This window comes from Convolutriloba macropyga, chromosome 2, assembly GCF_964194025.1.
Source record: "Convolutriloba macropyga chromosome 2, txConMacr16.3, whole genome shotgun sequence".
NCBI lineage: Eukaryota > Metazoa > Xenacoelomorpha > Acoela > Convolutidae > Convolutriloba > Convolutriloba macropyga.
Window position 1 is genome coordinate 72069891 of NC_134469.1, and position 21117 is coordinate 72091007.

The window sequence follows — 21117 nt, forward strand, 5'->3', positions numbered from 1 at the left end:
CTACATAAAAGCCTACAAAAATTTATTTTTTAAATATTGAGCATTTAAAGCACTTCATTTTATGGCCGTCCAGCATTAATGGCACCAATTTTCTCAGTTTTTCACGTCCATAAACTATTTAGAGTAATAACATGAATATTTTTTTACTGTGCCTTTGACTCCTTCCTCCGTTTTCGCCAAATACTTTTTGCCGGAATGGTACCTAGAGGGAAAAATAATTTGAAATATATTTTAAATGTGCTTTATTTACTCATTTTCATGTAAGGACATTTATAAGGAACACGTCAGGGGTACTTTATGGCGTCAAATGAACTTTTAGTACCATCCTCAACCATTTTATTTGCTATTCTGTTCATATCTACAAAACTTAAGTTCGAAATTTTGTTTAATGGCTACAAAAATCGCCTAATCAAGTTTTCGCCTACTATATCATCCCCCGTTTCGGTGACCAAATTTGAAGAGCGGAGAAAAGAGAGTGGTTATTCTGTTCATACCCTCTCGAAATACAGCAAGGAATGTAGAAGTGAACAACGTTTCCCTAGTGAGTGATTTTTTTTGTTCACGTGCTTTTTTTTTGAAGCTGTTTTTTTGTTTTAGGTTTTTTATGTTGTCTAACAGTTAATTGTATACTAAATTAATATTATTGAGCCTGTTTTGATACCTTTTTAAGGGTTTTGTTAAATAACGGGAACTTGACGCTTATTTGAATGTTCTTCAACTTTCTGTTTATTTATAGTGCATTTTTAATTCATCTCAATTGAATTTTGTAGCATTTATAGTAGTTCTGTTGTCTTTTTTATGCGATTGTTTGCTTTACCGATTTTTTGTTAGACACATTTTACTTTTCGTCCTCAACAACGGAGTAAACAGAGAGCGCCCGGAGGGCTTTAATTTCTCCTAGAGCCATTCAGCTCTCTAGTCTCCAAGTGTGCGATTCACAGAAACTGTTTTGGAGACGTATACTCAAGTTATTCTTGAAGGGAGTTTTTTGTGTTCATTTTGTGGACTTGGCAACGACTTGGCAAATTTGCCATACCCATTACGACTAGGCAAATTTTTTTCGTTTTTTTTGTGGTTACTGGTTTTCACTGAATGAAGCAACGTTTCTCGTATGTTTGTGTACTTTGAATTTTTCTAATTTTTTATGTTAATTCAACTAGAGTTACAGAAATTTCTTTGTTGTTTGACCTCAGAGTGTTGTTTTGTCTGCAATGATGAGTCCGGCGAGGAGATAATGGCTTTTTGAAAATCAGTTCTTTCGTGGAATACGAATTCGAGTCGTTTCCGGAATTCTTCCGGCAATATTTTTTATCCATAATTTTTTTAATGTTTTTAAAACAGGATGTAAAAATACATGCTGCACGTAAAAACTAAGTGGTTTGGGTCAAAATGCTGCACGATTTAGAGAAGCGAGAGTGCTATTGTGTTATATCGTTTTTTCTGAGAGACAGCGGCGAGAAAAGTGTGTGAGAAAAATTTTTTGCTAAGGGAGTAAAATGTTTTGATCACATGCGATTTTTCCAAAGTCCTCTTTCTTTACTTTTGACTCCCACTTTTTCAGTCAAAGTCATTTTTCTCAACAATCCAAACTAGAAATAATGTTTCGAAGCATTTCTGAGCTTTTAAGGCAAATTTTACAGCTTTTCAATTTTCAGCTATTTTTCCTGTTTTTGTAATCTTGTTCTATTTCTGTAGCATTTGGGGAGTTGTGTGGTTTACATTAGTCGTTGTAGCGCTTTTTGTGGTCTTTCATTTGGAGTGCTAGTTTTTTCGAGTTGCTTCTGTTGAAAATTGAGTATATTTGTGCAATTTTTTGCCGATGTTTGTCTCTTCTTTCATTCAATTCTTAGATAAGAGCTATTCTATAGATGTTGCTACTATGAGGTAACACTTGAAGGCTACACATGATAGTTCTCACTGAAATAAATTATACGAGTTTTCTGGGTTTTTTGCTCTGCATTTTTAATTGTTGTTCAATTTTTTCTGCAGCATTTTGGACATGTGACTGATCAAGTAAAAGAATTTAATGTTTCCGAGTAATTGTAGGGAAAAAAACTTCAAAGCTAAACAGGGCTTTTTAAAATAATTTGTACACTATTCCTATTTTTCAGGTCTTTTTGTTCTATGCCTTGTTTAATGGTTGTTCGTTATTTCTCTTGCAATTATCGGGTGGTTGACTGATACTCCAGAAGATGTTAATGTTAGTGAAGTTGCATTTTAGCAATTGTAGCAATTTGAGAAATGTTGTTTGATTTTTTGGCGAATATTGTTTTTTGGTTTTGTCCTTCGTTGTCCCTTTTCCTCGGTTTTCTTATTATGAACACATTATATGAGTTTGCCTTGCAGTTGGCTTTTTGTGTGTAGCAAACGGCATATATTGGTCTTCTGCAATAGGTTTTTTGGAGTCGCAACTAAAAGGAAATTTTATCAGATGCTATATGAATTTTTGTCATTTTGTGTTGTCATGCTATTTTTCGTGTTTCAAATGCTAATCAAAACTTCAGATGCTTAGTTTATTTTGTAGATTGTGCATTGGGTTTTTGAGTTTGGTCAAATTTCTACTTGCTTCAAAGATTTAGACCCCCTCACTCAATCCTACCGCCCTCCCCCATCGTTCCCCCTAATGCCTAAGCCCCAGCTGACTACAACCGAACCAAAGCCCACCGCTCGCCGTTTCCGGTCGTTTGAGAGCAATTCCCCCGATGCTAGTTGGTTATGTTAAGTTAATACCTCTAGTTTTCAGAGAGCGAGAAATTTTGGTGTAAACTTTGTTCTCTAAGCGATCGGAGTTTTTTCATCAATTGCTCTGCGAAACAATCTACAATCAACAGAGTCAGTATCAAATCACGAAATCCAAAATAGAAAAAGGATAAAGCCCAATTTTAGATTCGCTCTACTTGAACTTATTTCTTTTAATTATTCGTTACCATCACTATGGCTTTTTAGTATTGATGCTACCCCCCTATTGATCACGCTTCAGAGGACCGGAACCATTTAGTTCAAAAACAAGTGCCCTCATTTAGCTTTAATTCTTATGGGTGACAGCAATGATTGTCCTATCTAAACTTTTGCTTTTGACCATTTTTGTGCTACACCTTTCAAAGACAAAGGATGTACGTACGCAGCTGCCGAAATTAATTTAAGATAGCAAGTAATTGAGGCTTTAAATTTCTACAGTTTTTACTGATGAATTTACGTCAATTAGCCCAGTGATCCGCTCAAGCGGCTACTGGCTCTCGTTTTGAAGTTCGCCTTACACATGACTTTGGATCTAAATTACTGCCTTTTTAATGGAATGGAATTGGCGGTTAGTTCAAATTTCATCCAATGTATTAAATTTGGCCAAAATCATAAGGGCAACATCGTGGTATATGTAAAAACAGTTTTTAACTCGTTTTTAAGATAGTGCATTAGTTTTTCATAGCTGCAATATGGATACCTGTGTAGAGCTATTATTAGCTTCTTCTTGCTTTTTTTAATAATTCAAGGACTTTGAATTGTAGAGGGTCTTTCTACGACTCGAAGAGGAGTATTGGCGGAGCATCTTTTTTATCAGTAATTTTGATGAAGTATTTGAAACAGGAAGTAAAATTCGTGAAAACAAAATTCGTGTTTAGGTCGAACTGCCAAAGAAAAGAGAAGAGTGGTTTTGGTTCAGGTCGCTTTTTTGAAAGAGAGCGACAAAAGAAGGCGTGAAAAAAAAATTTGCTTAGCAATTTTTTTTTCACGTGCGGCATTTTCGAAGCAGATTTTAGTGTTATCTGCAATTTTTGAGTTAAAAGTGTGTATCTTTCATCCAAGGTAGCAATAGTGCGTTCTTGAGCATATGGAAAATAATGTTCAACGTTTGGACTCAATTTTGAGCTGTTTATTTTGCTTTTTATAGCATTTGGTGAGTTTTATAATTAACATTAGTTCTTGTAGCATTTTTGATTGTCGTTTATTTTGAATAATATTAATTTTGAGCTGTTTTAGAAAATGAGGAAGTTTTTGCCATTTTGTCTGTTGAATTTCTCTCAAAAACGAAGTTGGTAGCAATCATAATAGTCCTGGAGTCTTTTTTTCATGCGTGGTTTTCCTTAACCGATTTTTCATGTTAACCATTTGACTTGTCGTCCTCAAAAATGGGATAAACAGGTAGCGCTCGAAGGGCATTAAGTGGCCCAGAAGCTTTCTTAGTGCCTTTCTAGTCTCTAAGTATGCGATTCACCGGAAACCGCAGTCACCCGACGTTAGTCGGTTATGTTTATAGCTGCGAAGCTGTCAGCTGAGCGTAGCTATATTGCGGTGCTCTTGGTTTTTTACAATTCAAAGAATTTGAATTGTATTGGGGCGCTGTGTTTTTTTTTAAGATGTGTTCACACATTTTCAATGACTTTGATCTTTCAAAACGGGATAAACAGGTAAAGTCCAGCGGGCATTAAGTTTCATTAGAGGCCCAAAGAGGGCTTTAGTAGTCATTCAAGTGCTTAGAGTGGTACAGCTGCTGGGATGGCACTAATTGAAGGTTGAAAGGTCGTTTTTGGGAGTTTTTGGGCTCAAAATGCTGCTTTTTTTCATGTTTTTTTTTTGTGATTTTTCAAGTTTTTTGCTTGATTAGTCTCAGGTTGAAGTTTTTAAAAGTTGACGAAGGCCTTTTTCGAGACAAATTTACTTTTTATGACTATTTTATGAGCTATATGTCTTGGTATTACAAACACAAACACGCAAAATGATACTAATTTTTGCAATTTTTTTCAAGTTTTTTGAAAATTTTTGTCATTTTTTGAGTTTTTTCAGCTTCAGGGGCCAAAGAATCTCCTTTGAGTTTTGTTAATACGGCACTGCATAATTTCTAGTAACAACAGATTTGTTTTCAACATTTTAATGTCTCAAATTTTAGCACATTTTTGATAAAATTTGCAATTTTTTCATGGTTTTCTAATATTTTTGTCAGTTTTTCGTAATTGTCCATTCTCAAGTACCAAAAAATCTATTCCACGATCTGATGAAAGTTACTGCATGGTTGTTAGTTTCAATGGATTTGTTTTCAACAATTTAACTTTTCGAATGTTAGAAATTTCTTGATAAAATTTGCAATTTTTTTAAGTTTTTCCAAAACATTTGTCTTTTAGTCAGTTTTTCTCACCTCAGTAGCCAGCTAACCTCATCCATGGTTTTATAGTATGTTTTTAAATAGTTACCAGGGGGCAAGTGAATGTTTTTTACATTTTATTTGAAAGAATTTCTGTTTTTTGAAATTTTTTCTGAAAATTATTGCCTATAAGTCTTTGAGCCCATGAATTTTTGAAGGCTTGGAATTGGGTTACGGGATGGCGTCAAATAGCCTCTAGCTACACAGAAACGATTCTGAAGATTTTAATATGACGATTTTCCGTAAAATTTCATTAAAATTTGCAATTGATTTCTTTTTGAATTTTTCGGTCATTTTCGAGTTAATCGATCTTCAAGGGCCATTGAATTTCTTTCAGTTATTGCAGATATAATACTGGACCGATTTCAGAAACAAAATTGTTTTTCGAACATGTTTTTTGAAATAGGTATAATTAAAGAGATCAAATTTTGCCTTAGAGGTAAAAGCTTCTAGATTTTTAGCAATGAGTATATTTTTGTTCAGTTTTTTCATTGTTTTAATTTCTCAAGTTTTGGAGATGATTTTGTTTCTGTTTTCGCTGGCATTGTTCACGTGATCTGCTGGTCAGGTAGAGTGCTTCTAAGTTTTTCATTCAATTCTTTGAATTGTATTTCAGGACTTGTCCTGCTATGTTTTTTTGTTTCGTCGTCTGACGTTCTTTTTTCGTTTCACAATTGTTCACACAGCAAAGCTGAAAAAGTCAAATTTTCTGAATGAATTCTTCCTCTCACTAGCGGCATATGCGCGCGTGACGCATTTCTCACTCACTTTAGCGAAAGTTTTTAGGTTATTTGCGTGATTAGATTTGATCAAACGTGACTTACCTCACTCAATAAAATGACTTTTGCACTTTAAAATTTAAGTTTAATTTGAATTTGTCTAAGGTCAACGGAACTCCTATGTGCATTAAAGGTCCCTAATAAGAGGCTTCTGCGGAATGAATTTTATCAAGCTTTATTATTTTATCGCTGAATGTTTTTTAGCCTAGTTTTTTGAGCGGCGTCGATTTTTTTTCAATTTAGATCTGTATCTGTTTCTATCTATTATATGGCACGCAGGTCTATTCTTTCGCAGCTATTCCGGCAATCTGCCAGCTATGTTTTTAAAGTTTTGTTGCCGAGTTCTTCTCATTTTATGCTTCTCATACTATGAAGGGACTATTGTAAAGCTAAACATGCCAGTTCTCACTGAAATAATTAAATCGAATTTCTACTTTCAGGTTTTTTCTGCATTTTTCAATTGTTGTTATTTTTCTCTACCGAGTATTAGGTGTTTGACTGATCTAGCACAAATGTAAGTGATTTTCTTTTCAATTAATGGTTGGTAAGTCTTGAAAGTCCGACGAATATTTTCCTCAAAAATAAACAAATTTTTTTTTCAGGTTTTTTGATTTTTTTTTGCATTTTCTATTTGTTATTTTTCAGCGGAGTATAGGTTGGTTGATTTTTCTAGCAAAATTGTAAGTAATTTTTTCTACCGAATATTGGTTGGTAAGACTTTGAAACCAGGTGGATTTTTTTCATCAAAATTGAACAAATTTCCTTATTTCGTCAGGTTGTCTTTTCATTTTTTAATTGTTTTTTAGTATATATATGCCAATCATTGGGTAGGTGGTTGATCTAGGACAAGATATAATTATTATTTATCTTCTAATAATGGTTGGAAGATGGCCTCTGAAACTGTTGTAGAGAATTTTTCATTTTTTCCTGCGCCGTATCTCTTAGTTTTCCGCCGTCTTTTCTTTGTGAACTAATTTTGTTAGATTATCTGTCGATTGGTATGATGGTGTTGCAAATGGCCTCTATTACAAGGTCGTTTGCCTTGTCAGTTGTTTTATTCTGGAATCTCAACTTCAGTTGTTGTCAGTTTTTCTGTATTTTTGTTCAAAATTTCTAGTATAATTATGTAGGAGGTGCATTAGGTCTGTAAGGATGGTCATTGTCATTAGGTCATGTTTCTGAGTAGTTTCAGGAATTCTTTCGGCTGTGATTTTTAATTTTTTTTTCACACATTTTGATGTCTAATTGGTAGCGATTTTGTTGATGCCGAAACACTAATTCGAGCAAAAACGCTAGTGAAATTTAATCACTTAAGTTTTGGGTTTCAGTTTTAAAGTAAATTGTTTAAACAATCAACAAATTGTATTTGAGGACTTGCACTGCTATGTTTCTTATTTCGTCTTAACGAAATAAGAAACAGCAGGACGAGTCCTCAAATTTTTGGTACGAACATATGGCACCGGTTGACTTCAAATCAGCTTGTTAATTCATGCAATTTTTGTACTCAATTGTTCGTGAAACTTAATTTTGACTCTTAATGGAGGGAGTTTTTTGTTCATTCGTATGAAATGTTTTGCCTGCACGTGGCTACCTGACTCTAAAGATGCCCTTTCTCCATTCAAATTGGCTATTGCTTACATCGATTGGAGAAGAGGTCCTTTGAGGAAGTCTTACTCTAATTCAATTTTTTAGGGTAGCGTTATATTGCTATGTTTTAATCAATTTTTGTTTGTTAACATTTTTTCTCAAATTTTAAAGCCGCTTAACTTACGCTACACTGTAGTACCAAAAAGCTACGTACAGTATGATTTCTACTTTTAAAGCATGATTCGTGCTTCATAAGCATGATTTGCGCTAAGGCGTGAAAAAAAGTGAAATTTAGAAGTTTTACGAGAAATTTCATTCTCATTTTCGCCGCTTAAACAGGAAAGATAGTTGTTTGAAAATTTTGTAAATTTACGAAGACAAAATGGATTTCCTGGACATTATTTTTCAACAAGATAATAATCCTGTGCATAAATCGAAGATTATCGGCAATTTCTTCTAAGAAAACGACGGGAAGGTACTGGCATGGCCAGTATACAGTCCAGATCTGAATCCAATTGAAAATTTAGGGCCGATTTTGAAGTAACGATTACGAAAACAAAGTTTTTTGGGAAAAGTTAGAAGAAAAAGTGTATGAAATTTGGAATGAAATTGACGCAGACGTCGTGAGTAACCTGTAGTGTATTTTGCGGCAGTTTGCTACTAAAAGTCTGATGAAAAGTCACCGAATTTGATTTAATTTCAAAAATTTTAATCGTGTTGTAAAATTAACTCGAGTAAAAGCTCTTGTAGCCCCTTGTTGAAGCAGTTTTTAGTGAACACTGGAACTCACCGACCGTCTGTTGTTTGATAGCTGTTCGTTTGCCATTAATCGCTCATGTTTTTTTATCAATGTAATTTCTTCCTGACTCGGATGCTATTTGAGAGTAAACGTTCGATGCTATTCGTTAAGTGAGTAATATAGCATCGATTAAACATATCTTCACGTGTTTTTGATGTTAAGATAACCAGCCTGGAGAAGCAAGAGGGAGAATTGAGAGAGAAGTTGCAAAGTATAAGACAGCAGAGGGCTGATTTAGATGCAACCCTGGAGAAAGATCAGCAGTCTCTAGCCCTCAAAAAGAACTCACTTCAACAAATAGACCAGAAAATTAAGGTTAGTTTGCCTTGAAGCTCCTTTTTGCGTTGACTTTTTCACCTTCCACAAGTTAAGGAGAGTGGTTATATTCGCAATGTAAATATTAAACTTGAGTGTCTGTTTATTAATAACGTATGTGGCTGTTTTTATATCCTCAATGCTGTTCCAAACATAGCAACCTAATTAGAAGTTACATTTTACTTTTAATTACTCACTCAAATGCTGCTTTTGAAATATTCTAGTAATGGATGGAATAATAACTATGGGTGATAAGCTTGGTTTGCATTCTAGTTGCTGAAGGACCAACTGTCCTCCTACGAGATGAGAGTGAAGAAGACGGAGGCTGAGATGAAGGCCGCCGAGCCAGATCCTCAAGAAGCAAAACGAATCGAAAGCACCATCCAATCTCTCACCAAGGGTATATTTTTTGGTTCTACTTCTTTTGTCCTCCAAATAATTTAACCCCCACAGTTTTATATCATATCTTTTAACCCCCATGTTAACACCGCAAACTTTTCACTCGAAAACCTCTTCACCAAACCTTCCCAATCTCTAATTTTGAGTATTAATCCCTAAAATCTGTTTTATGTCATGAACATGTTTTTAGAGAACGTTTTTCAATGTCATATTGCTCTTAATGAATTTCAACATGAAGTTTTAATTGAAGCAATACAAAATTGCATACGGTGTAAGTCTGTATAAAAGCAATAGCGAAGTACTCCCGAAGCATCCTTGATAAGTTTGGGGCTTCATTTCAACTCGTCTTTTCAGCTCTCGCTTGAAATCTAAGGGATCTGTAGTGTTTAGTTTGTGTGCATTGTTTAGAGTACGAGAAGGCCGAAGCGGTGTCATCAAAAGTGAAGCAAGAAGTTGAAGATCTGAATGCGAAGATCTTGGAAGAAGCCAACAAAGTCCTCGGGCCAATTAAGGAGAGGCAACAGACATGTGATCATAACAAACAGATGATGACAACTCAATTGACCAAGGCGAAAACCTCTGTTAAAACAAATGAGAAGTTAGTCAATTGCAGCTCATTTTTAAGCTTAACGCGCACAAAAATGACCAGAATTGTTTGAGTTTTCCATCATCTGCTGGATAAAATTAGTGGCTAAGAGCGAACTTTGCGCTATCAACTGGCTGTGACAAAATAGCGACTCATCGAAATAAATGATTTACAAAAATGAGTTAATTATAGCTGCGAAGCTGAGCGGAGCTATATTGCGGTGCTCTTGTTTTTTTACAATTCAAAGAATTTAAATTGTATTGGGGCGCTGTCTTTTTTTAAGATCTGTTCATGATTTTTGAAGTCAAATTGGAGTAGTGATTTTTTTCACGCCGAAACAGGAAGTGGAGCGATATAGCGAGTGGTTTTGCGGCGTAAATTTTTTTGCTCTAAATATTTAAAGCAGATTGAGAAAACGGTGTTTGAACAAAAATTCGCTTTCTCGCTAGTGGTTTTTTGTTCACATGCGGCAACTTCACTTAAATTTTTAACTGTTTTTAATAGCCGACCTCATCTTCTCAGCCGGCTATTATAGCGCTCCTATTTTGTTTTTTTTACTTCGTCGAACTTTTTTTCGCTTTACCCATTTTGCCGCTTTTTCGACATTTTGCGTGAAATCTTTTTGACTTCTCTAGGCTTGTTTTACTATTCTGTCTTTCTGCTCAAAGTCCTTTTAAACAGCAGCTGCTCAGCAACGCAATTCAAAATGAAGAGAGTCAGCATAAAAAAATCAAAGTCAGAAATAGAAACGGGATAAACCCATAAAGCCCGTTTTTAGATGCCCGGTACTTGAACTTTGTTCTCATAAGTTTTAGTTACTATCTATAATGCTTATTGGTATTGATACTAGACCCTGTAGCCTCTCACTGAGAGACAGGAGTATGTTCAGTTACGAAATGACATCAAAGTAAATCGCACTTGAAAATGTTTTATACAAAATTCTATTTTTGTCGAAATTTTCTTTTCTTTCAATCCCAAGAGAGTTATGGGAATCAACGGCGGCTATTTTCCGGCAATCTGCCGGGTATGTTATTAAATGGTTGCACTTGAGTGCAATGGTTAACAGTGTTCGTATCTGCACATGTTTTAATGGTCCTTAAACGTGCAGCCTAACGTAAAAAATGCGTTTTAAGACGCGCTATGCCGCGATATTCAAACTTCTATGTACAGGTTTTGCCGCTCACTAAGCATGCAGCATAGCAAAACTAGCGAGCTAAGAAAGCCAATGCCCAAAAAATTTGCTGATGTAGAAAGTGCAATAGACAAAAACAACACGCTTCCGCAGCGTAAGCCATATAACCTATGGCTGTTAAGCGAGGGAACGGGTTCGTGCAAGAGTCGGAACCAAAAAAGCTCCTCTTTTCTTTGCCGAAAGAAACGTTTATTGTTAATAGCCGCCCTCATCTTCTCAGCCGGCTATTATAGCGCTCCTATTTTCTTACAATTCAAAGAATTTGAATTGTATTGGGGCGCTGTGTTTTTAAGATGTGTTCACACATTTTTCAATGACTTTGATCTTTCAAAACGGGATAATCAGGTAAAGCCCAGTGGGAGTTAAGTTTCATTAGAGGCCCAAAGTGGACGTTAGTAGTCATCCAAGTGCTTAAAGTCTTGCAGCTGCTGGGATGGCCTCAATTCGAGGTTAAAAGGTCATTTTTAGTAGTTTTTGGGCTCAAAATGGTGCAATTTTTCATGTTTTTTGTGATTTTTTTAAGTTTTTTGCTCGATTAGTCTTAGGCTGAAGTTTTTAAAAGTTGATGAAGGCCTTTTGCGAGACAAAAGTACTTGTTATGACCATTTTATGAGCTACATGTTTTGGTGCTACAAACACAAAATGATACTAGTTTTTGCAATTTTTTTCAAGTTTTGTCATTTTTTTGCTTTCCCTGCTTCAGGGGCCAGGGAATCTCTTTTAAGGTTTGGTAATAGGAAACGGTATAGTTTCTAGTAATAATGAAGTGGTTTTCAACATTTTAATGTTCCGAATTTTAGCATTTTTTGGATCAAATCTGCAATTTATTTTGAGGTTTCCTGAAGTTTTTGTCAAGTTTTGATATTTTTCCATTCTCAAGTGCCTGGAAACCTATTCCACGGTCTGAAAAGTTACTGCATAGTTGTTATTTTCAATGGATTTGTTTTCAATAATTAAACTGTTCGAATTTTGAAAATTTTCTGATAAAACTTGCAAGTTTTTTAAGTTTTTTTTTTCAAAACATTTGTCTTTTATTCCGTTTTTCTTGCATGGGTAGCCAGATAACCTCATACAGGGTTTTGTAGTATGTTATTAAATAGTTGCTATGGAATAATTGGATAGTTTTCAACATTTTAATAGAACGACTTTGTGTTTTTTGAAATTTGAAATTTTATAAAAATTACGGCCTGTCGATCTTTGAACCAATTAATTTTTTAAGGCATGGAATTGGTTTACTGGATAGCCTCCATATAAACTAGAATCATTTCTTAAAAATGATTCTTAAGATTTTAATATCACGATTTTCAGCAACATTTCCTTGAAATTTCAATTGATATCATTTTTTAATTTTAGAAAATTTTCGATTTAATTGATCTTCAAGGGCCAATGAATTTTTCAGGCCTTGCTGATATAATACTACATCAATTTCTGAAGCAGAATTTGGTTTTGAACATAGTTTTGAAATAGGTATATTTAGAACGATCAAATTTTGCCTTAGTGGTAAAAGCTTCAAAGTTCCATGGTCTGAAAAGTTACTGCATAGTTGTTATTTTCAATGGATTTGTTTTCAATAATTAAACCGTTCGAATTTTGAAAATTTTCTGATAAAACTTGCAAGTTTTTTAAGTTTTTTTTTTCAAAACATTTGTCTTTTATTCCGTTTTTCTTGCATGGGTAGCCAGATAACCTCATACAGGGTTTTGTAGTATGTTATTAATTAGTTGCTATGGAATAATTGGATAGTTTTCAACATTTTAATAGAACGAATTTGTGTTTTTTGAAATTTGAAATTTTATAAAAATTACGGCCTGTCGATCTTTGAACCAATTAATTTTTTAAGGCATGGAATTGGTTTACTGGATAGCCTCCATAGAAACTAGAATCATTTCTTAAAAATGATTCTTAAGATTTTAATATCACGATTTTCAGCAACATTTCCTTGAAATTTCAATTGATATCATTTTTTAATTTTTGAAAATTTTCGATTTAATCGATCTTCAAGGGCCAATGAATTTTTCAGGCCTTGCTGATATAATACTACATCAATTTCTGAAGCACAATTTGGTTTCGAACATAGTTTTGAAATAGGTATATTTAAAACGATCAAATTTTGCCTTAGGGGTAAAAGCTTCAAAGTTTTATCAATAATTATATATTTGTTTAGTTTGTTTGATTATTTGTTTCTCAATTTTCTGATATGATTTTGTTTGTGTTATGGCTGGCATCGTTGAATTGATCTAAAGGTCAGGTAGAGTAATTCTTATTTTCTCATTTCTTTCAATTGTATTTCAGGACTTGTCCTGCTATGTTTTTTTTTACTTCGTCGAAAAAAATGTTTCGCTTTACCTCATTTTGCCGCTTTTTCAACATTTTGCGTGAAATCTTTGACTTCTCTAGGCTAGTTTCTCTCTTCTCTCATTCTGCTAAAGGTGATTTTGAATATCAGTTGCTCAGCAAAGCAATTCAAATTAACAGAGTCAGAATGAAAAATTGAAGTCAGAAATAGAAACGGGATATACCCATAAAGCCCAATTTTAGATGCCCGCTATTTGAACGTCGTTCCTATAAGTATTAGTTACCATCTCTAATGCTTATTGATATTGGTAGTAGCCCCTGTAGCCTCTCTCTAAGAAAAAGAATTATGATCAACTACGAAATGCCGTCAAAATAAATGGGACTTAAAAAAATGTTTTCGTACAAAAAATCTTTTTTTTTCAATATCTTCTATTCTTTCAATCCCAATCATGTTTATTGGAATCAACGGCGGCTATTTTCCGGCAATCTGCCGGGTATATTTTCGATTTTTCGGATCGGATTTTTTGTAAATGGTTTTCCCAATCCATTCATAGTCCGTTCTAGGTCTAGTTTTCTGTTTAGTCAATGAAAATTTGAATTGTACATCAGGATTTATGATGCTATGTGTTTTTGTTTCGTCGTCTGATGCTCTTTTTTCGTTTTGCATTTGTTCACATCGCAAAGCTGAATAGTCAAATTTTCTGAATGACTTCTTCCTCTCACTAACAGGTTTTGCGCGCGTGACGTCATTTCTCACTCTCTCTAGCAAAGTTTTTTGCGTGATTAGATTTTGATCATAAGTGACCATTACTCACGCAAAAAAATGACTTTTGCACTTTAAAATTCAAGTTTATTTTCAATTAGTTTAAGGTCAAAGGAACTCATATGTGTAATAAGGGTCCCTAATAAAAAGACTTCTGCGCAATGAATTTTAGCAAGCTTTATTAATTTATCGTTTAATTTTGTACATAGCTTTTTGAGCGGCGTCGATAACTTTTTCAACTTATATCTGTATCTGTTTCTATCTCTATCATAAGGCACGCAAGTCTAGTCTTTCGCAGCTATTCCGGCAATCTGCCGGCTTTGTTATTAATATTGGAGTTGTGACTGCGACGTAGATCAATATCGGAACATTTGAAAGAAAGGATTAGCGCTCTAGGTAACAGTATAAAATATACTGAGATCCACAAGAGAACCCTTAACTGGATCTATAGTGCGAAAGACGTACATACTGAGAGATTACAACTTTTACCTTTGTCACCTTATGGTGGTAGGCCGTGCTATGCGAAGTGTATTGCTGACGGCGATATATTAATGGCTTGATTTTACGCTAATTTTAGAATTTTAAAGAAGATGCAGTCTCAAGTGGAGCAGAACAAACAAGAGATTGAAAGGCTTACGGGAGTGAAGAGCAACCTGAAAGCACTTCTGCTCCAGAGTGAGAAAGAAGCGAACCAAGTACTCCAGAATATAGAACTGTGTCAGGTTAGTTTTCCAATTAGATGAATTCTATAGGTCTGGGAAAACCCACGAAAAAAGCCCACCTAATTTTAGAAAGAAAATAACCCCCTCGGACATAATCCCCATTTTAAATTTGATTTTGGTCGTGATAATTTGGGTTGTGATAGTTTCATATGTCCCACGAGCCGCTAAGGCATAGCCAACGAGGAGGCATGACCAAACGCGCTCAATGCGCATCTCTTTAATAGTCAAGTGGAAAGTCCGAAATAGTCAAGTCCGAAAAAAACCAATTATGTTGGATAGAAGTCCTATCCAGCAAAATTGTTTTTAATAGCCGCGTCCTCAATTCCAGGCGGCTATTATAGCGCTCCTAATTTTTTTTACAATTCAAAGAATTTGAATTGTATTGTGGCGCTGTGTTTTATACGACTCGAAGAGAAGTATTGGAGAAGTCCTTTTTAAATCACTTTAGTTGGAGTGATTTTTGAAGCGGGAAATGAAACACGTGAAAAAATTTGGAGTGATTTGGTGAACAAAAGTGAAGAGCGGAGCGAAAAGAGTGAGAGCGGTTTTTGTTCAAACCGCTGTTTTTGAGAGAGTGAAAATTTGATGTGAAAAAATTTTCTCTAAGCGAACAAATTTTTTTGTTCACGGCCGTTTTTTAAAAGTAGTTTTTTAATAGCCGCGTCCTCAGTTCCAGGCGGCTATTATAACGCTCCTAAATTTTTTTACTTCGTCTAACAGACTTTTGTTTCGTCTTACCCTGACTTCTTGGAATTGACTTTTTCAATGACTTACCTCACTGAAAAAAATGACTTCTGAAGTCACTTATGGAACTTTAAATTTTATGAACATTTACTCGTTAAAGGTCAATAGTGTGCATCTAAGTAGTGCCAAACATATGCCCTAATTCTTGATTATTAGAGTCTTGAGTTTTTGATTTCGAATATCAATTTTGGGATCTTCTCCGTGTGTGCCCCCAGTACCTTATGCGCCCCCCAGTTACAAATCGGTTGCGATTACATACTAAGTCCTTATGTAAAAAATATTGCACGTGCATCTGAGGGGTGCAAATAATATGCGCCCACTAAGGTGAGGGGGCAGAAACGGAAATGATCCTGGTTTTGAGAAGCCCTATTAGGGCTTTCTCCTATTAGAGCTTATGTGCCTCCTAAAAGTGACAGTCCAAAGCTAACCCAAAAAGTCTAGTGGTCTATTAAAGGACTGGTGGTCGATCTGTTAATCTAATCTCTTTAGTAGTTTCAATTCATGGAAGGCCCCAAGCGTCTATCGCGGCTCTTTTCCGGCAGTCTGCTAGCTATGTTCGCAATTTTTAGTGGTTATGAGGTTTGATTATGATATTGAATTATTGTTAGGCTTGTTTTGATAAGAATTAAAGGTTTAAAGTAGTTAATTTGAGTTAAATGCTAATTTGGAGATTTTTTATCAGTTTTGCTGATTTTTAGACGAAATTTAATAATTTTTTGCCTGTTTTTTTATTGTTTTAATGCTTTAAGTGGGAATTGGATAGAAGTTTGTTACTTAAAGAATTTTCAGATACCAATTAAATAAAGTTTTTTTTTATAAATCATTTTTTTCTTAAGAAAAATGACAGAAAAATTAAAATTTTAAAACAATTTTTCTTTTCAAGTTTTTCTTTTTTTTAATCTTAGACAATTTTCTTAGCCTATTATTGTTTGCCCATTGTTTTGCGAGCTTTTAATTGCTCTAATAGCAAGGGAACTTTATTCGGCTTTGTGTTTCCTTGTACTGTAAAAAAACTCAAGTTAAGAAACTTAAGTTTTTCAAGTTTTTTGTTCAATTTGTTTTTGAAAGCCGTTTCTATTCCTTCAATTTTTTATGGAATTTGTGGAGGTTCGGGGTTCACAATAGTTGTTCAATTGTTTAGTTATAAGTATGGGCATTGTTCTCCTTCGAGTCGTGTCCGGAATTCTTCCGGCTACGTTTTTATTAAGATGTGTTCACACATTTTTCAATGACTTTGTTCTTTCAAATCGGGATAAACAGATAAAACCCAATGGGCATCGAGTTTCATTAAAGTGGGCTTTAGTGTTCCTTCAAGTGCTTAGAATTATGCAGCTGCTGGGATGGGCTTAATTTAAGGTTAAAAGATCATTTTTAGGAGTTTTTGAGCTGACAATGCTGCAATTTTTCATGTTTTTTTGTGATTTTTTTTAGTCTTTTGTTTCATTAGTCTTAGTTTGAATTTTTATAAGCAGATGAAGGAATTTCTCAAGACAAATTTACTTGATGTGACCATTTTATGAGTTATGTGTTTTGGTACTACAAACACAAACACGCATAATGATACTATTTTGCAATTTTTTTCAAGCTTTTTGAAAATTTTTGTCAATTTTTGAGTATTGGCAGCTTCAGGGGCCGGGGAATCTCATTTAAGGTTTTATAATAGGGCACTGCATTGTTTCTACTAACAGTGGATTGGTTTTCAATGTTTTTATTTCTCAATTTTGTGCATTTTTTTTGATAAAATCTGCAATTTTTTTCAAGCTTTTCTCCAGTATTTCTCAATTTTTGATCTTTGACCATTCTCAAGTGCCAGAAAACCTATTCCGCGATCTGATTAAAGTTACTGCATGGTTTTTAGTTTCAATGGATTTGTTTTCAACAATTTAACCTTTCCTGTTTTTGAAATTCTTTGATCATTTGTCTTTTCAGTTTTTCTTACTTCAGTAGCCAGGTAAACTCATCCAAGGTTTTATAGTATGTTATAAAATAGTTGCTGGGGGCAATGGAATGGTTCTCAACATTTTAATAGAACGAATTTCTTTTTTGAAATTTGAATTTCTAATATTTATTGCCTATCGGTCTTTGAGCCAATGAATTTTTTAAGGCTTTGAATTAGGTTACTGGATAGCCTCTTGAGACACATAATTGATCCGGAAGATATTAATTTTACAATTTTCAGCAAACTTTTGTTAAATTCTGCAATCGATTTCTTTTTTAAAATTTTTTGTCATTTTTGAGTTAATCGATCTTCAAGGACCAGTAGATTTTATTCAAGTATTGCAGATTTAATACTGGACCGCTTTCAGAAATAGAAATTGATTTTGAACATATTTTGAAATAGGTATATTTAAAGGGACCAATTTTTGCCTTCGGGATAAAAGCTTCAATAGTATATTTTTGAAAGCTTCAATAATATATCCCTTCGGGATAAAAGCTAAAAATGAGTATATTTTTGTTTCATTGTTTGTTTCTCAGTTTGTTGATGATTATTTTGGTTTGTGTTTTGGCTGGAATTGTTCAATTGCTCTGCTTGTCAGATAGAGTACTTCTAAGTTTATCATTCAATTCTTTGAATTGTATTTCAGGACTTGTCCTGCTATGTTTTTTTTTACTTCGTCTAACAGATTTTTGTTTCGTCTTACCCTGACTTCTTGGAATTGACTTTTTCAATGACTTACCTCACTGAAAAAATTGACTTCTGATGTCACTTATGGAACTTTAATTTTTTTTGAACAATTAATTGTTAAAGGTCAATAGTGTGCATCTAAGTAGTGCCAAAGATATGCCCTAATTCTTGATTATTTGTCTTGATTTTTTGATTTCGAATATTAATATTGGGATCTTCTCCGTTTGTGCACTCATCACGTTATGCGCCCCCAGTTACAGAGCAGGTGCCGTTACATAGTAAGTCATTATGTAAAAAATTTTGCACGTGCTTCTGAGGGGTGCAAACAATATGCGCACACTAAGCTGAGGGGTCACAAACGGAAAAGATTCTAATTTTGAAAAGCCCTTTTAGGGCTTTCTCCTTATAGAGCTTATGTGTCCCATAAAAATGACAGTTCAGAGCTAACCCAAAAAGTCTAGTGGTCTATGAAAAGATGAAAGGACTAGTGTTTGATCTTAGTATCTAATCTCTTCAGTTGTTTCAATTCATGGCAGGCCCCAAGCGTCTATCGCGGCTATTTTCCGGCAATCTGCCGGCTCTGTTTGCAACTTTTGATTGTTATGAGGTTTGATTATGATATTGTATTTTTGTTAGGCTTGTTTTGATAGGAATTAAAGGTTTTATGTTAATATGTAGTTAATATGTTTTATGCTAATTTGGAGATTTTTGATCAGTTTTGCTGATTTTCAGACGAAATTTAATGATTTTTTGCCTGTTTTTTTTTGTTTTAATGCTTTAAGTGGGAATTGGATAGAAGCTTGTTACTTAAGGAATTTTCAGATACCAATTAAATAAAGTTTTTGTATAAATCATTTTTTTACTTAAGAAAAATGACAGAAAAATTGAAGTTTTAAAACAATTTTTCTTTTTAAGTTTTTCTTTTTTAATCTTGAACAAATTTCTTAGCCTATTATTATTTGCCCATTGTTTTGCGAGCTTTTAATTGCTCTAATAGCAAGGGAACTTTATACGGCTTTGTGTTTCCTTGTACTATAAAAAACTCAAATTAATAAACTTAAGTTTTTCAAGTTTTTTGTTCAATTTGTTTTTGAAAGCCGTTTCTATTCTTCCTTTAATTTTTTATGGAATTTGTGGAGATTCGGGGTTCAAAATAGTTGTTCAATTGTTTAGTTATAAGTATGGGCATTGTTCTCCTTCGAGTCGTGTCCGGAATTCTTCCGGCTACGTTTTTATTAAGATGTGTTCACACATTTTTCAATTACTTTGTTCTTTCAAATCGGGATAAACAGATAAAACCCAGCGGGCATTGAGTTTCGTTAGAGGCCGCAAAGTAGGCTTTAGTGTTCCTTCAAGTGCTTAGAGTTGCGCAGCTGCTGGGATGGGATTAATTTAGGGTTAAAAGATCATTTTTACGAGTTTTTGGGCTCACAGTGCTGCAACTTTTCATGTTTTTTTTGGTTTTTGTTTGATTGGACTTAGTTTGAAGTTTTTAAAAGCAGATGAAGGAATATCTCAAGACTATATTTTTTGGTTTGACCATTTTTGGAGCTATATGTTTTGGTACTACAAACACAAACACGCATAATGATACTAATTTGCAATTTTTTTCAAGCTTTTTGAAAATTTTTGTCAATTTATGAGTTTTTCCAGCTTCAGAGGCCAGCGAATTGCATTTAAGGTTGGATAATAGGGCACTGCATAGTTTCTACTAACAATGGATTGGTTTTCAATTTTTTATCTCTCAATTTTGTGCATTTTTTTGATGAAATCTGCAATTTCAAGTTTTTTTCAAAACAGTTGTCTTTTATTCAGTTTTTTTTACCTCAGTAGCCAGGTAAACTAATCCAAGGTTTTATAGTATGTTATAAAATAGTTGCTGGGGGCAATGGAATGGTTCTCAACATTTTAATAGAACGAATTTCTCTTTTTTGAAATTTGAATTTCTAATATTTATTGCCTATCGGTCTTTGAGTCAATGAATTTTTTAAGGCTTTGAATTGGGTTACTGGATAGCCTCTAGATTCACGGAATTGATTCGGAGGATATTTTAATTTCACGATTTTCAGCAATATATTGCTAAAATCTGCAAGGGATTTCTTTTTTTTTGAATTTTTTGGTCATTTTTGAGTTAATCGATCTTCAAGGGCCAATAAATTTTTTCCAGGTATTGCAGATTTAATGCTGGATCGCTTTCAGAAATAGAAATTGATTTTGAACATATTTTGAAATAGGTATATTAAAAGGGACCAATTTTTGCCTTCGGGATAAAAGCTTCAATAGTTTTAACAATGAGTATATTTTTGTTTCATTGTTTGTTTCTCAGTTTGTTGATGATTATTTTGGTTTGTGTTTTGGCTGGAATTGTTCAATTGCTCCGCTGGTCAGATAGAGTACTTCTAAGTTTTTCATTCAATTCTTTGAATTGTATTTCAGGAATTGTCCTGCTATGTTTTTTTACTTCGTCTAACAGATTTTTGTTTCGTCTTACCCTGAGTTCTTGGAATTGACTTTTTCAATGACTTACCTCACTGAAAAAAATGACTTCTGAAGTCACTTATAGAACTTTAAATTTGATGAACATTTATTTATTAAAGGTCAATAGTGTGCATCTATGTAGTGCCAAACATATGCCCTAATTCTTGAATATTAGTCTTGAGTTTTTGATTTCGAATATTAATTGTGGGATCTTTTCCGTTTGTGCCCCCCTCCAAATTTTGCACGTGCATCTGGGGGGGGGGGGGGGGGTGTGCAAATAATATGCGCCAACTAAGCTGTGGGGGCGCAAACGGAAAAGATTCTAATTTTGAAAAGCCCTATTAGGGATTTCTCCTTATAGAGCTTATGTGCCTCCTAAAAATGACAGTCCAAAGCTAACCCAAAAAGTCTAGTGGTCTATTAAAGGACTAGTGGTGGATCTGTCTATCTAATCTCTTTAGTTGTTTCAATTCATGGCAGGCCCCAATTGTCTATCGCGGCTATTTTCCTGCAATCTGCCGGCTATATTTTTTTCTAGGGTTTTTTTTAACTGGAATTTTATGTATATTTTCTTGTCCCATATTCTGTACAAGCTCAAAGCAAATATTAAATACTTTCGTTTCACTGTTTAGTGGCTGTTTCGTGTCGCGAAATCAGATTACATGATAATTTACCCAATTCTTTTTTTTACCCAATTC

At 34.1% G+C, this 21117-nt stretch overlaps 1 protein-coding gene across 1 annotated transcript in view; it reads left to right on the forward strand.

Moving 5' to 3' along the window:
* Nucleotides 1-21117, forward strand: part of LOC142334678 (structural maintenance of chromosomes protein 4-like) — a 77048-nt gene that overhangs the window by 49968 nt on the left and 5963 nt on the right. Inside the window, exons 14-17 of the mRNA XM_075382900.1 lie at nucleotides 8462-8614; nucleotides 8888-9014; nucleotides 9422-9611; nucleotides 14427-14571. Of these exons, the coding sequence (XP_075239015.1) occupies nucleotides 8462-8614; nucleotides 8888-9014; nucleotides 9422-9611; nucleotides 14427-14571 (615 nt within the window). The remainder of the gene's footprint in view (nucleotides 1-8461; nucleotides 8615-8887; nucleotides 9015-9421; nucleotides 9612-14426; nucleotides 14572-21117) is intronic.